General features: G+C 47.4%; 1 protein-coding gene across 1 annotated transcript; it reads right to left on the bottom strand.

The window, feature by feature from the left end:
* Positions 1–3,170: 3,170 nt before the first annotated feature.
* LOC131207684 (probable ubiquitin carboxyl-terminal hydrolase FAF) lies at positions 3,171–14,969 on the bottom strand. The gene is made up of 17 exons (XM_058200310.1): positions 14,839–14,969; positions 14,600–14,769; positions 10,749–14,504; positions 9,328–10,673; positions 8,819–9,235; positions 8,593–8,729; positions 8,215–8,530; positions 7,973–8,126; positions 7,737–7,884; positions 7,299–7,661; positions 7,033–7,156; positions 6,797–6,897; positions 6,215–6,566; positions 5,866–6,140; positions 5,564–5,793; positions 5,132–5,484; positions 3,171–5,057 (listed from the first exon to the last, which is right to left on the bottom strand). The coding sequence occupies exons 1-17, from the start codon at positions 14,967–14,969 to the stop codon at positions 4,389–4,391; spliced, it is 9,042 nt and encodes a 3,013-aa protein (XP_058056293.1). The 3' UTR covers positions 3,171–4,388.
* Positions 14,970–15,354: the final 385 nt, after the last annotated feature.

Genomic DNA, 15,354 nt, shown 5'->3' with positions numbered 1-15,354 from the left:
TGCTTGCCGAAATAGGACCAGATACAATAGAAAATGTACTCAAAAATAGGTCAACCGAATGAGCTACTGCCAAGTCAATTGTGGTGAACATTTGATCAAAATTGTTTTACATTAAAAATGTAGAAATCAATCTTTCAAATAAATGTTCACGCATCGAATAATATTCAGCTGTTTCTGTGGTGGCGATTCAGATATCACATTTCGGCAAATGGCTGGCCGCTTAAAAATTTAACCCAAGAACTACTACAAGTTAGTGTTACACCGATTCGACCGAATTCATTTTACCTCGCAAATGTTTGTAGTCCTTAAGTTGTTGCTTTATTCATATGTTTTCGCGATCGACCAGTTCGGGTCGGGTCAGGAGAACATACGAATGCAAAATTCAAAATCGGTCGCTAAAGTGGGGCTGCTAAATTAATATCTGTGATGTTTTTGGTACGACAAAAATTGCTTATCTGACTCAAAATGCGAACAGTTGTGAGAAAATCTTTCACAAGGCCCCTCATTCATACGGAGCGAAAGGTGCCAGAAAAATACTCACCTCATAAAGTTTTCGTTACGGATGAAATTGTAACACGGAGACGTAGGGCTCGCTCGGTGACTCAGTGCGTGAACGTGCTAGGTTTTTGTTTGCATTCGAACCCTAATGTCCCGGACCGCACTGCAAATTAAGCGCCGTAAAGGTACGGTCGAAACAACTGCCCCATTTAGCTAATGAAGTTGCGTCAAAGCGTAATATGAAGGGCATCCCCATATCGACGGCTCCTGCGCCCGAACCGTGGACCGAACGAGTCGAGCGGACGGCAATGGATCGAATGGAGTTGTTTCGATTGTGCGCCAACATTGCATTGGCGGAACCGGAGAGAGTGGTACGCGAATCGATTTCGTCCGCTCGCCCACTGTTTGCCCGGAGTAAATACATCCGAATGCAGCTGGCACCGGACGGCGGAAAGCACCATCGTGAGACCGTATAGCACAACACCTCGATCGCTTTTAATGTGTTATTTATTTGTGCACACGGAACCCCATCGAGCACACCAAGAAACTGGAACCGGCGGGCGACTTGGAACCGGATTCCTTAGGGTACACCGTTAAGGCTTCCACTGATTACCGTACATTGATTGGCCAACTCTGAGTTGATGAGGCTAAATTCATTTAAAACCATTGCTTAAAACCATCATCAGAAACGCACCGCTCGTCGTCACTCATTGGCGAGCGCCGGGTAAACGATGGTACCTTGAAAATCGGGCTGTGCTGGGCTGGGCTGGGCATGCAATCGAACTGATTTATTTACTTTGCGAAAAACGGTATCTTTCGCTAGTAACCGTTACATGGAGAGTCACGAATGTCCCAATTTATCGAAACTTAGGAAAACTGACCATACTGGAGTGGAAACTCGAACTCGCAACGAAATGCGGTCATGGTTGTAGAAGAGCATAAACTATCACACGACTTTGGTCTGTATTCGGTTTGCGGCAAGTATCCAGCGATCAAAGTCCTAAGACAACGCTAAGGATGCAACAGCTTACATCTGGTGCAGTAACCGCCATTAAGTCGGGATTTCCAATACACCAAGCTGAAAATATGTTTGAAAACTGTGTCATCAAAGTGTTCAATTCAAAGATGCCATCGTCAACCTACCGTTAACATTTCGCTTCGCACGGACCTGAATTCCAAGCTACGACACCAGCAAGAGCGAAAGTTTTGTTCTATTGTAACTCCAGCACGAATGTCTAAGAAGTAGTTTCACCCTGTCGGGTATCCTTCTGAGCAAATGTTTAGAAATGTTTCATGCTTTCCAAAGGTTTCTCCACGGCAACGAATGTTTTGGGAACTAAACATTATTAGAGGAAAGATTTTCCGAAATTCGTGAAGATCCCAGCGTCCATCTGAACGCCATTCCCAGTTGTAATGTGTTTCAAGAGCTGTACCAATGCATGTTCGTTAAATTTCAATCCACAGCACGAACCGGAACATATGTTGCAAAACAATCGCAAACTATTGTTCACATTTTGCCCGGGCTACAAGAAATGAAAATCCGTTCCTTTTAATTTCCAACGGTTGCCGGCCACTGGTTCCGGGGCGGGTAGAAATGGAATGACAAATATTGCACCAGCGTCGCAAATAATCAAAAGTTTACCGTGGCAATCTTGCTGTTTGCAGTTGCCATATATCGATATCGCCATCAAAAGACCAATCGATAGTAAACGCAAATAGCAAATAAGCACGATCTGCACGAGCCCGAGCACCTCGACACGTGGGGTTTCGGTTGGATGGGATTACAACTGAACTCGCATGGAACGAAAGCTTCATCAGTGGTTTTCGATTCGTCCTTACGTTCCAAACCAACCAAAGACTCAACAGATCGAAGCTCTGGTAATTGAAATTCAGGAAAACAAGGAAAAAACCAGACAATATTACTACAACTTTACTTCTACTAAATTCCCCAATCGTTCCCTGTCGTTTGAAACGCGAAACATCAAATCTTAATAAATATTGTGAACCAGCCTATTTGAAGTCTAGTCTGGTCCCTGTCCTTTTCACATAGACCAGAACTAGTGAACTAGTCGAACTCGAAATCGGAATCAGACAAGCGATCCCAGAATCAATATAATTGCTATAAAAGCTTCAGTTGCTGGAGCTTTTCATCTCTTTTCATTTCCCAACAAATAAACTAAACGCTGGGGCACTCATTTCTGAGCTTTTGGGGCTAGGTGAAAATATCATCTAGCCACACTACTGCTGTATCTGTTTTACATGCTGTCTAAGCTTTAAAGCTGCATTGGGGAGTACCAAAAAATAAACCAAAAGAGCACTAAATGCTCCGCAATAGATGTGTGTAAAAAATTAGGAAAACACTTAAAGAGTACTTAAAAGAAAAGGATACATTTTAGAGTAGAAAGCACCCAAGCAATGCGGAAATTAATTCATTTGCTAACTTATCGCAAATAAGGATAGATGATAATACAGTCAGATTTCATTAATGAGGATAAACGATCCCAATAGAAGATGGATGCGAAGTACCTTAAAGGCGTTAGCCTCGTCCAGCTTGACGTGTTCGTCCCACGTTGGGGAAGCCTGCAGCCGAAATTGAATACCGTTCGAGAACATCTCACCATATTGATCACATTATTTGTTTTTTTATTGATTCCGATAGTTCAAACATATTTAAATTTATTTTTAATTTATTGTAGCATGTAGTAAGTGTGTGTTTGCCTGTCGGTGTGTGTAGTTGAATGCGTGTAAGTGTTTGAGTTTTCTTCTCTTGTTCTACTTCTGTGAACCCCTGTTGTTCAGAGCTGTTAGTATCCTGTTCAATCGTATCCACTCAACTCTCGTCTATACTGAAGGCGGAAGGTTCAAGCGAGGAAAATCAGTTTAAAGCTATGGCTTTGGAAATGTGGCATGAGAAATTCAAGCGACCAGTTTTCCTCCTCTGTTTTCACAACCGAACCGGGACTTATAGAACTCATGTGTGATGGCGTGAACCACAAAACAGCGGAAACATCCACGGTTGAAAGTCGTCATTACCTAAAATAAAATAAATACAGAAGCTTACAAGTGACAATCATGCCGTTTCTTCGCTAATTCGCCCGGGGGGGTACACTGAATCCAACCAAGCACCACCACCGCCTTCGCAAAAAAGTCTAGTTCCAGTACTATCATAACGCGTATGGTTTGATTAACCTGTTTTGTTTCTCGACCCTTTCACGTTTATCATGCCCTAGATCCGATTTTACATCCCTTCGATTCTATATCAAAGTGTGAGTTTGTTTATTTCCTTCCCCTATGCTTCTCACGCCATTCAATGTGACTAGTAACGGCAGTAAGCTAACGTTAGCTCAAAACTTCAGGATTTCTTCAACCTCAAGCCTCAAGAACCTCAAGTAATCATTCGCGCATTGAGTTGAGAAAAGAAGGTCGCGTTCCTCTAAACTAATTGTTTTCTTCCTTTGCTGTGTATGTGTGCATTTTTATTCTGCCCATTGTTTATGTATTCCAGTTGCTTCGTCGTTCCAGCAGCTGATGTGGGTATAGTTTTATATTTTTCCATAATTTGTTTTTTTCTAGTTATAATATAACAGATACAAATTACATTCTTGCCAGATGGTGTGTCTCCTTTCGAGTAATAGCAAGCACAAAAAGACAAAAACTACTAACTACAGAGAAAGTCAGTTCCCTTCTTTTTTTCTTGCTAGATGTCTGTGTCGCTCAAATCCACCACGTTGCCCGGTGCTTCACGTACCTCTCGGAACGAAACGTTCACATTATCTACTGTCAATATCGTTATCAACTCGCATCATGCTCTAGCCAGCGGCGACTGTTTCTCTGCACCACCCGTGCAAGGGTTTCCCACGAGTGCTTCAAATGTAGCTTTTCTGTTCCTGTTAACTGGCACAGGACTGTCCATCGCCGGTACCACCGCCCGGACGGTCCTTCTTCGCCAGTGTTGTCGACGTTGCTGAGACTGACGAAGACGAAGAGGAGTTCGCCGGCGACGAAGAGGAGGATGACGGCGAAGGTTCAGGGGCTGCCGGTGCCACTGATCCCGTTACTGTCGCTAATGATGATGAGGTATTTGCAGCGACCGACGGCGGCGCCTTGATTCCTTCTCTGTTCTCGGATGTGCTTCCATCAGTGTTAATATCAATACTGGACATCACTGCAGTGAGTTGTTTTATGCCCGAACCGGTCACTTTCTCTCCGGTACCACCACCACTCACACCAACACTCGGTCCATTTTGATTATCCACGTCTTGACGATACCTCGTATCGCTCTCCGCTAAGAACCTCCGTGTCACGGAGGGGTTCGGTGTGAACCTATCACGCGCGCTTTTCACGACGGTTCGCGGCATAGAGGAGGCAGGATCAGCTCCAACGGTGGACACTACTGCCACCAACGGTGCCAGGGAGGACGAAGAGGAAGCAGGTTGTTTTTGTTGGGCCTCAATTTCTACCACAGACGATGGTTCGCGATCGCCAAGAGGGTTGAAATCGTTCCCATCCTGGACCGTCGTCGTCGGTTGCTGTTCCGCCGACGCTTCCGGTTCATGGACCTGGGTAAAAAGAACAGCAAATGTGGTAGATATTCGTTCGCAACATCATCCAACAAGTGGTTCCAGGATCATACCTCTGGTTCCGGACACAAATCGAACGCCATCTGAAGAATGTCACGAACGGACTGTGATTTTTCCAGCAAAAACCCATTGGTATTCTCGTTGCTTTGGGCGGGCGGTGACCAGGAGTTGTAGTTATATTGACTGTTGCCGGTAGTGCGATGCTTTTCCAACTCCTCCTGTAACCACTCGATGGCCAGTGTCCACTGTTTGGCTAGGGGTGCGCACGTATGTAGCTTGTTCAGTGCGACTGAGCTTTTCGTAAACAGATGCACCATGCATTTGATACACTGGTAGGCACGTTTCTGGTAGTTCAACTTGCTGCGCCTTATAATCTCCAACAACCCGTCCCTGTCATGATCGACACCTAATGGCGGATGGATAAACCGAGAAATGAAACGTTTTGATTACAGTGCAACGTACAAGGCGTAAACTCTGGTACCAACCCAACAAAGCATTCATGATTCGATGTCCCTGCCACGAGTCTTCGATCAGCAGAATGTGCAGCAGCAGATCGGTGTAGTGTTTCATGTCGTGCCAGTAAACGTAATCGCACTGGTACAGCAGCTCCATTAGTATGATGCCAGAAAAATGGGGATTCTCCCAGCAGCTGTACTGCAGCAGCTTGAAGCTTTCCTCGCCAATATGCACATCTTCGAGCAATCGTTTCACGTAACTAAAACACACGTTGAATCGTAAATGAGCGACGATGTTTGTTTTTGAAAACCACACAAAAACGTCTCCATACCCAGTTCGATTGTATAGGTAATCAATACACTCTTCCGGCATGGGAATCAGCGTAAACTTTCTTGCTCCTTCCTCCGCGAACCGATGCTCGCCGTACTTGTTTTGTAGTGGTGGCGATCCATTAATTGCACTGCGGCATCGTGACGAAATGTCCATCGAGCGTACCAACAACGACACGACGTGGTGCAGTTTACTAAGATCCGGGTACTGATACTTTATTGTCGGACCGGTTCCATCGTCCATCGCTATCCGCATAAACAGCACAGGGACGTTCAGCTGCAAAACGGAAACAAAGTTGTTCAATGTTGATCTCGAGCATCGTCTCTATGTTCTCCGTGTTTCTTCCTCACCTTGATTAGCTGACACTTTTCGCGATAGCCCAGGCCTGCATACATTGAAAATAGGCTGAAATAGTGCGGTAAATGCTTGCCGTGCTCCGGCACGTCTGATTTCAGCAAGGCAAGCACGGCGATTAGCACCTGCTCGCAAAGATTAGACCCTTCGTAGTCAGGCAGCGGATCATCCTTTGCCGAATAGTGACAGAATGAGACAATCAACTTGGCGAAACAGGAACGTATATCGGGAAGTGGAGCAGCCAACAGATACTCGCACAATCGGCTCGGAGGGTCCAGCAGAACATTTCGTGCGAACCACTGTCTTATAACAGCCGTTTCTTCCAGGTGATCGCGGAATATTTCGTACCTATTCGCCAATCAGACCGAACAAAATGAAACGGATTACCGGAGAGGTCAGTCGAATCACAATATGTAAGAAAAACCATAGATAAGCTAAGCGAATGAAATGAGAAGTCCATACGAATGGTGCCGATATGTACCAATCATACACGGACCCGTTTCTTCCATTGAGTTAAAAACTAAAGAGAAGAATGCGCTAAAACAAAGAAACAAAACGAAATGTCCAATGTCACTCACCAATCCATCACTTGTCCCCGGATAGTTTTCTTAGTTTTGAAGCCGGAGTGAAAGAGAAACTGCGATGCCAGCTGCACTTTGAGTAAGCATATTTCGTCCCACTTGTTGTCCTTCGTCAACTAGAACACAGTTTGCAACAAAGATATGTATAAAATATGTTAATGAGTGACTAAGATCGTTAATATTTATTAAACGTATGTTTAGATCTTTAATTTTGTGCAATAGAGCCAACTTACCTTCGGCAACCAGTTCGGAAGCGTTCTTCGCGTTGTGTCGGGGAACTCGGTGAGCTTTTTCATGAAGGTGAAAAATTCTGCCGAAAACAGCATTCTCGAGTGAAGAAACCGCAAGTTCTGGCTCCTGGATGATCGGAGAAGAAATGTGTACAAATATTAGTAGAGCAACTTATACCGCTGCCCGACAACAGACATTTACGGTTTCCGGAAATCTGTCCATGGTGGTGCACACTACGAACTAGGCTATATTTTGCTTTTCAACTTACCGAACACTGCGTTCAATGCCTACTGCCATATCGAAACAGTAGTGCTCGCTCTGCGCATAGGAAAGCGATTCAACAATCGGGCTTTGCTGTAACCAGGAAAATGCCGGAGGCTTGCGCCACCAGAACGCATTCTTCGGCGGTTTGGCGTAATAAACATCGTTTCGCGTGTAGAACAACATGTACGCATTCCACCAGCGCTTCTGTCTTCGGTACTGCATGCGCTTTAGATTGTTGTCGTATACCTCGCCCATGTAGTCACCACCGAAACACTGTGCTTTCATCTCCTCGTCGTCGTCCATCTTGCATTCCGTTACCTCACCGTCGTCGAATTTGTACCACTTTTTCTTTCCACTGGCATAATCCCTGCAGATAGGATCGGGATGAAACAAAAAATCGTAAGCACCTGCCCCGTGTTTACGTGACATGCTTTCCCCTTACTTGTGCAGAATATAGCTATAGTAGTGGCCCCCTGATGCTTGTCCGCTATGCACAACAATTCCCGTCAAATGATAGCGGGTGGAACCTTGATCTTCTTGCTTTGGTTCAACATTGATCACCTCTCCCTCCAGCTTAGCTAAACCAGATACTAAAAAATAAAAGAAGAACAACGATTAGTACTCCCAATTTACCCGATTATGGCTACGATTTCGGGAACTGTCGAACTGTGCTCTCACCTGTATACGGTTCCATGTCGAGTACACGCGGGAACTCGAAATAATCGTTATATTTGATAGCACACACCCGTTCATAATCATATTCGAACCGCTTCAACTGTATTGCTAATACGGGCGGCAGTTTGCTTACGCACAGCCGCTTTACTGTTACGACCTGATACGAGAATGTGAAACGAAAACATTTGAGTTGGGAGAGTGGAAGCGTTTAGAAAGTACTAATTCACTGTAGCAACGTTGCGTACCTTTTTATCACATTTATCACAGTGGTACGCATCGGCACCTTCCAGTATCTCGCCCCGAACGTACTGTTCCAGCGAGTCCGTTAGCGAGCTATGATTTCTAATATCAACACTAAGTACACTAAACGGTTCATCTTTGCTGTACCGGTGCGGACAGTCTTGACAGATTTTCTGATCGCTAAAGCAACCACCAAGCGTGGCCGCCATCAGTTGCTTGCAGTTCAGCGCTTTCAGACCCTCGTCTATGCTTTCAAAAAGTGACATAAAAAACTCGACCGCGTCTTGCTGCTCGCGCAAATTTACTGGTTCTCCTTGCAACCTAGAAAGAAACGGACAAAGTCATGCAACCGTCGGCGGGCATAGGTGCAATTCGCTGCTCACTTGAAATGTTTCCATAATCCTCTAGGTACATAATACTGCAATGCGCTATGACCAAGATAGCCGAAAATCACCATCACATACTTCAGAATTCCAATATGATAGTTTTTGCCTCCGTCGTCCTCTTTGTGTGCAACGGCCTAAAACCATGATACGCAAAGAACACCAAACAACGAAAAGTATGGGTCATTAATCATGCTCAACTTTTAACGTATCTAACGTTAGGTACCATCGACTGTCCATCTTGCTCTTCGTTGAAATCTTCATTCTCATTTGTGACCGCGTTGTGGACGATCACCAGTCCGTTGCGCAGAGCGGGTACCATGTACAATTGTTGTAGAACTGAATTCATGTAGCACGTAGCACCAGCATTCTTTAGCCCGCAGAATCCATGCGCCGCTCGAGGAGCATCGGGAGGAAGATATTCCCATTCTCGCACCGGCTCGATATCGCCAAAAAACATATCGTTCAGTTTCTCGGCGACGATGCGAGTGAATTCGATCGACCCATGCGACAGCTCCACCAATAGCTCCAGGGCCGCCGAAATCGTTTTGGGATTGCGACACACCGGCGGCGTTTCCGCAAAGTTGATTATCTTCTGGCGCCGGAAATCGATGTACTGAAATGACGCCTTGAACACAAACTCCTGCAGCAGATCCTGTGTAATCAAAAGATCGTTGTCAATATATCAAGTATCTCCAGAATCGACAGAATGTTTTGACAATGAAACTATCTTACCTTCAGTAGTGGCACTAGCAATGGTCTCCTTCGCTGCTCCTCCGTGTAGACGAGGGCTCGCGTCAAACAGAGATGTCCCTCCAGGATGTCCTCGTGCACAAAGGTTTTCCCATGCTTGGCCACATTCGCCTTCACCCAGTAAAGCCACTTGATCTCGTCGTGCAGCAGTGAACTGTTGCTGATGATCGGAAACATCGGATGTCGGCTGTTGTACTGCACCAGCTTCGCAAACAGCTGCAGGAAATCGGCATTAGTTTCCGCGTTGTGGTCCAACTGTTCCCAGATGGTGCGCATCTTAGCGATCGTCTTTTCGCTCAACACGATGTGATCTCCATCCGTCAACATAGTCAGTAGCTGTTCATGGGCGATCGAGCGAATCCTAGCGCACGGGTTTACTACCAACAGTGACAGCAAAAAGCTGTCCCAGAGATTGGTCTCGGAGACAAGCTTCACCATCGCACTGTCGTTGAGGGTGAATGCAAGGGCTAACACCTCCAGCGCCATCTGACACACCTCGTAGCTGACCGGGGACGATTCGATTACAGCGGCTACTGGTGGCTGCAATGTTGTCACTCCATTTCCTGTCTTGTTCAACAGCGCACTGCTGCTCTCGCTGCTATTAGTGCTGCTGCTACCGCTACTATTGCTGCTGCAACTTCCGACGCTACTATTGCTGTTACGTCGTTTGTTTTCTTCGCTCATTTCTTTTTCCGGAGGTACTACTACTGCATTTTCTTCTACGCCTTCAGTACTTATTTTACAATTAGTGCCTGCCTCAGAACATGGCCCATCGACGCTCTTTTCCGTCGTCGCCGGTGTTGCTTCCATTTCAACTTCTACCTTCGCTCCAGACCCTGGATTCGGAATCTGAACATTCCACGGATCGGCGTCGCTAGTCGCACACCAACCGTTTGCGGCACGTAACGCAACTTCCATGATGCTTTTCATGCTATCAACCTCCGGATACCTCCATTCGTTGTAGAACATTTCATCAAACAACGCGTAGCCGCTACCGTCGGGCCCATCTACAGCCTCCCAGATATAGGTGGAGAGCCGCTTTGCAAACGCCTTCAAAGTCTGCTCTCCACCCCACAGCGCACCGTGAAGCCCTTTAAATCTCCGCAGCAAATAGAACGTCTGTATGTTGCGCAAGTAGCCGAGCGTATACAGCAAAAACCTCACTAACCGCACCACACATCGAAAGATGGCACGCTTTGTGTGACTATCGGCGCCGCCCAGAGTGAGAAACGCTGGTTCCGTCAGTAGTCCCACCACCTGATACGCCACGCCACTCCCGATCCAAGCATACTGAAACTCCAATAAAGCCATTAACTTTGTAGCATCCACTCCAGGCGCGCTCGTGATGTCGCTACCAGTGCTGTTTGTGTTGGCATTGGGGACAGTTCCTGCGGCAGTAGCACTACCAACAACCTCTGCATTGCCAACGTATTTTTCTAGAGCGAATTCTCCTCCAAAGGGTACTCCGTCATCAATGGCCGGTGGTGGAATAACCGTCGCAGGTAGAAGCATCGCTTCCAGCACTTCCAGATTGTAGAGGATTCGCGCGGGAGGCGGAGTGATGAAGAGTGCCCGAAAAGCTTCCTTCATTAGCGTACCATCTCCAGCGGAAGCAGTACCTTCAGATGTTGTGTCAAAAGTGGCACCCAGCACAACCACGCGCTCTGGCCGCGTAAGATCCTTGTGCAATCCTCCCTCTTTCCCCTTCTGCCGTTTCACTGTGGCCAACAGCTCGTAAAGAGTGGCCATCGTTTGGCGGTCCAAAGGCAATAGATGAAGCAGCAAACGGACGCTATCCAGCACACGACCACCGTCCTTCAACTCGCTCGCCAGGTGGTACAACTTGAGGAAAAAGTCGATATATTGCGGCTTTTGAGCGATTAGAACACCCGGCAGCGTATCTTCCGGTTCCGACGCTGGATGCAAAAATAGGTGCGAATGGAAGGCTTGTCCTTGTTGTGGTAACGTTCCTGGCTGCAACTGGGCCTGCTGTTGAGGAGCATAGTTGGGGTGTAGTTGGGACTGTGCTTGATGCTGTTGCTGAACCAATCCGGGGTGACCGAGCTGTTGCTGGTGCTTCACTGCATCGACATAGTTACGAGGCGGTGACCCTGAGCTGCTTTCACTCGAACTATCCGGCGATCCGGTGGTCATCAAACCAGAAGTAATGGGTGTTAGCTTAGCACTTAGTGACATTTTGTCTCGTATGCCATAGAATGCCAACGTTTGCTGCTCGTCTGGCACCACCACCAACTCTCCGGTCACGTTGTCGTACAGATCAACCCGAATTTCGTTTGCCTTCAATGCCTTTATGCGCCGCAATAAATTGCGCTTCAGCGAGTGCATCGTTTCGTTGCTGTGGCTAAGCACCTCCACGTCGTCCAATTGGCGCCCTGGTGTTTGGAACTTTATCAATAGCTCGATGTGTCGGCCACGAACAAATTGGCCAAGCGGCAGATCGTAACGATCGCTCACGAACTTTCGGTCGCACTCGCGAATATACTCGTACAACGTGCGCACTATGCGACACATCTGCTCCGCAAGGGCCATTTTCTTGCGTTCGATGTCACTGTACGTTTCGGTGTCTCCGCACCCGCCCAACGCCTGGGCTGGGATGTTGCACTCACTTTTCTTACACCCCTCTTCCACTTGTTCCTGTTTCTCCTGGTTCACGGTAGAGAACTGCGTTAGCAATTCGATGCTCTGATGAGTGGCTCGTAGCTTCTCACAGCACTCCTCGATGAAGGTTTCATGATAATCCTGCAAATCGGTTATAGTCGTTCGCGGTCCGACGGCAGTGACCATTTCATTCAATATACCAATCGACCGGTTTGCGATCTGCTCCGGCGCATTGGTAATCACCCGCCACAGATAGTCTTTGCCGATGAGTTCTTCGCCATAACCGTAAGCTGAGCCCCGATGCTGGTGATGATGATGATGCGCGTGAACTTTGGCCATAGACATCAATCGATCTTCCTTCGTATTGACGGCACGGAAGAAACGCTCGAAACATTTGACGCCGCCCTCGGTGAGCAGCACCGGGTCAAGCTTTAGCAGATTATTTTCGAAGAAGTCCCGATTAATCCCCGGGTCCAGATCCGGGTTTTCGCCCATTAATTTGCTAAACCAGCGGAAACACTCCTCGCGATCACTGACGAAGGCCGCGTGCACGGCCAGGGCATTCCAGATCTGCTTTGCCTGATCTGCACACAACCACAGATGGCCGTCCTTCAGTAGAAACTTCAAGAAGTCCAATCGTTCCTGCAACTGCTGTGGATGCGCATACCGCCCATCCAAGCGAAGCTTAGCCGGTTTCAGTGCAGGATCGGCAGCCACCAGCTCCCGGACACGGTTCATGTACCCTGTTAAACTGTTCGTCACCAGAATTACCAATTTGTGTTCGTTTTGCAGCTGATCAATGATCTTCTGCCGGTTCATGGTGTGATGCATGCGCGGTGTGTGATTTGGTGTAGTATCGTACAGTGAGCATATGTCGCGTATCAACCGCAACGCAGGCAGTACCCATTCATCGCGTCCTTGCAACTCTTCTACGCATTTCACCAACCAAATACCCTTCTGTGCATCACGTTCCTGCGAGCAGCTATAGTCGAGAATTTTTACGTGCGACTGGAGTGCCTGCTCAAGTACTTCGAGTGGTGTGTCCGGGCTGTGTGCCAAGTTCCAGAACATATTCAGCACCTTCTGCGCCATCATACCATTCTTGTCATCCTCCGCCAAACGACGGTTTAGCTCCAGCAGCCGTTCACGCTGTTTCCGGTTCCCAGACCGCTGCATGCTTGTCTGAAAGCACCGGAACAAATGATCTAATTGATCGGCGCTGAAATCCCACGCCAGTTTAGCCAGCAGGTCATGCACATTCTTGGCGATCGCTTCGTGCTTGCCCTCCTGGGCACTCCACACCGCGTCCAGATCGTCAAAAGTGAGAGCCTTCTCTTTGATCAAAAAACGCAATATTTTCTCCAGCTTCTCCACGTACTGCGACTGGTGTAGTGAATCCTTCAGCACGATCGCCAGCACCCGGTTGGTGCGGATCCATTGCGCCATTTTGCTGGCACTTAGAAGATCACCGCCTTCCTCTTCGGCGATCAATCCCCGGTGCGGGTAGATGGAAACGTAGCTTAGCACACGGTTAATCTCGTTCAGTGCATTCATTTTGCCGTTGAAGCTCGATATTTGCAGCACGCGCAATATAATCTTCAGCCGCGCCATTTCCAGCTCATTCAAAAGGCTCTCCTGGCCGGAGATGCGGGTCAACAAGGCTCGGCTAAACTTCACGATGCCTGTTATGAAATCGTTTTTACCCTCGAACACCACCTCCCGCTTCAGTTCAACGTCCGTCAGCCCTTCCAGTACACTCAGCACGAACCGGCAACCAGGTAGCAGGAAACGTTCAATTGTCTCCGCGGCCAGATACTCGGCGCACAGACCGAAAGGGCGCAGCAGAGCGTACAGCAGTTGCAGCGACATTCTTCCACTCCGTTCATCAACACCACCTCCGCTATCCGACTCGGTTGTGTGTCGTTGTTGTTGAGGCACCAGCTGCTGCTCGATGGCCACCGTCAGACGTTTGAGCAGATTGTCGAACCCACCATGAACTCCGAATTGATTGATAAAATTAAGAAGCCACCCGCGCGGGCTTTTAGTTTCGCCGGGAAGTTTCGCAAAGCAAACCATCACCTCTTCCTGCTGCTTGGTAGCGGCCGGCGCAGGTGCGCTGGTACTACTGGCGGTTGTCACGCCAGCACTGCTGTTATCACTGCTATCGGGCAATGACGACGACGACGACGAAGATGAGGATGACGACGACGAAGAAGTGGTAACCGGATTCACCAACGTATTAACCGAGGGCTGCGCTGGCGATGCGACCACTGTCAGGTTTTCAGGTTGCCGTGCAATATTGTGTACATGAAACTTGTTCTCCGGATCGAACACGATCGCCAAAAGCTCGAGCAGTGGCTGATTATCACGCTCTATGTGAAGTGAGGCGAGACGTAGGAATTTACAGCATGACTTAAAGATGCACACGTGTATGTTGTTCTTCCACGACATGACCGCCTCGTCCGTAAGGATATTGATAAATGAGGTGGCCAACTCATTCTGGTAGAAGCGCACGCACGGTTCGCTATCCCCGTCCAGACCTAAACCAATCAAAACGAGACAAACAAAAGTAGATCGATCAGCACAGAAGGGCATGTGATGGCTCCCGTGAATCGGGTAGTTACACTTGACTTACCCGCAATCGATAATTGGATCGCTGCATCGAGCAGACAATCCAACTCCTGAGACGGTAACACGGGCACCACCCATCGGGAGTTGGAAATTTTTGCATTCAACGAAGCAAGCTTTTCCACTGGGAAGCTGCTGAGGAGTGTTGCTTTCATGTTGCCATTGTTACTATTATGTCTGCAGATGCGAAAAGGATTGATATTACGCACTTCTTCATTTCCGATATCTCCTTTGCCGAATACCTACGCATTTTCATTCTGTTCTGTGACGTTGCTGCTGTTCTGGGGTTCGTTCACTCTTGCCGCTGTTTCGACATCCTGCTCCATTGTTTTCCCATTGGCTCGATCCACAGATTGATTCACGGTATCGAATGTCATAGTAGTGTAACAGTACGACGCCGTGAATTGTTGCGAACCTTCTCTCCTAAGAGTCGGTTTGCACTGTCAGAGAGATTACAATGATGGTTTTTTTACTCTGCTTGTGTTTTGTCCTTGGTAGCCCTTGGCCTAACAAAAAATGAAGAAAAGACCAAAAATCAGCTTCAAATATTCAGCTTATGTAAATCATGCAGAAGGGGTGTTGAATGTACAGCAGCATCATTCGTCGTTATTTTAATAAAACAAAGCAGGCCGCACGTAACCTTCGCATCTGTACATGTTTCACCTTCGTGACACCAAACTTCTCATAATTACATTTGCCGATATAGCGCGGAATTTCAAAAGTTTTTTACAATTGCCAAAAATATTTATTCCATCGGAATGT

Source organism: Anopheles bellator, chromosome 2 (assembly GCF_943735745.2).
Source record: "Anopheles bellator chromosome 2, idAnoBellAS_SP24_06.2, whole genome shotgun sequence".
Classification (NCBI taxonomy): domain Eukaryota; kingdom Metazoa; phylum Arthropoda; class Insecta; order Diptera; family Culicidae; genus Anopheles; species Anopheles bellator.
Note: the sequence above shows the minus strand (reverse complement) of the source record. Positions and strands in the feature narration are given on the sequence as shown.

Bases quoted from the DNA above. Each gene is read 5' to 3' on its own strand.
- LOC131207684 (XM_058200310.1), bottom strand. From the start codon at position 14,969: ATGACATTCGATACCGTGAATCAATCTGTGGATCGAGCCAATGGGAAA. The intron at 10,674-10,748 runs GTGCTACTGCCG...GCGCGCCTGGAG, and splicing joins CAATGCAGAGGTTGTTGGTA to TGGATGCTACAAAGTTAATG. The intron at 8,730-8,818 runs GTACCTAACGTT...TCATGGTTTTAG, and splicing joins AGCAAGATGGACAGTCGATG to GCCGTTGCACACAAAGAGGA.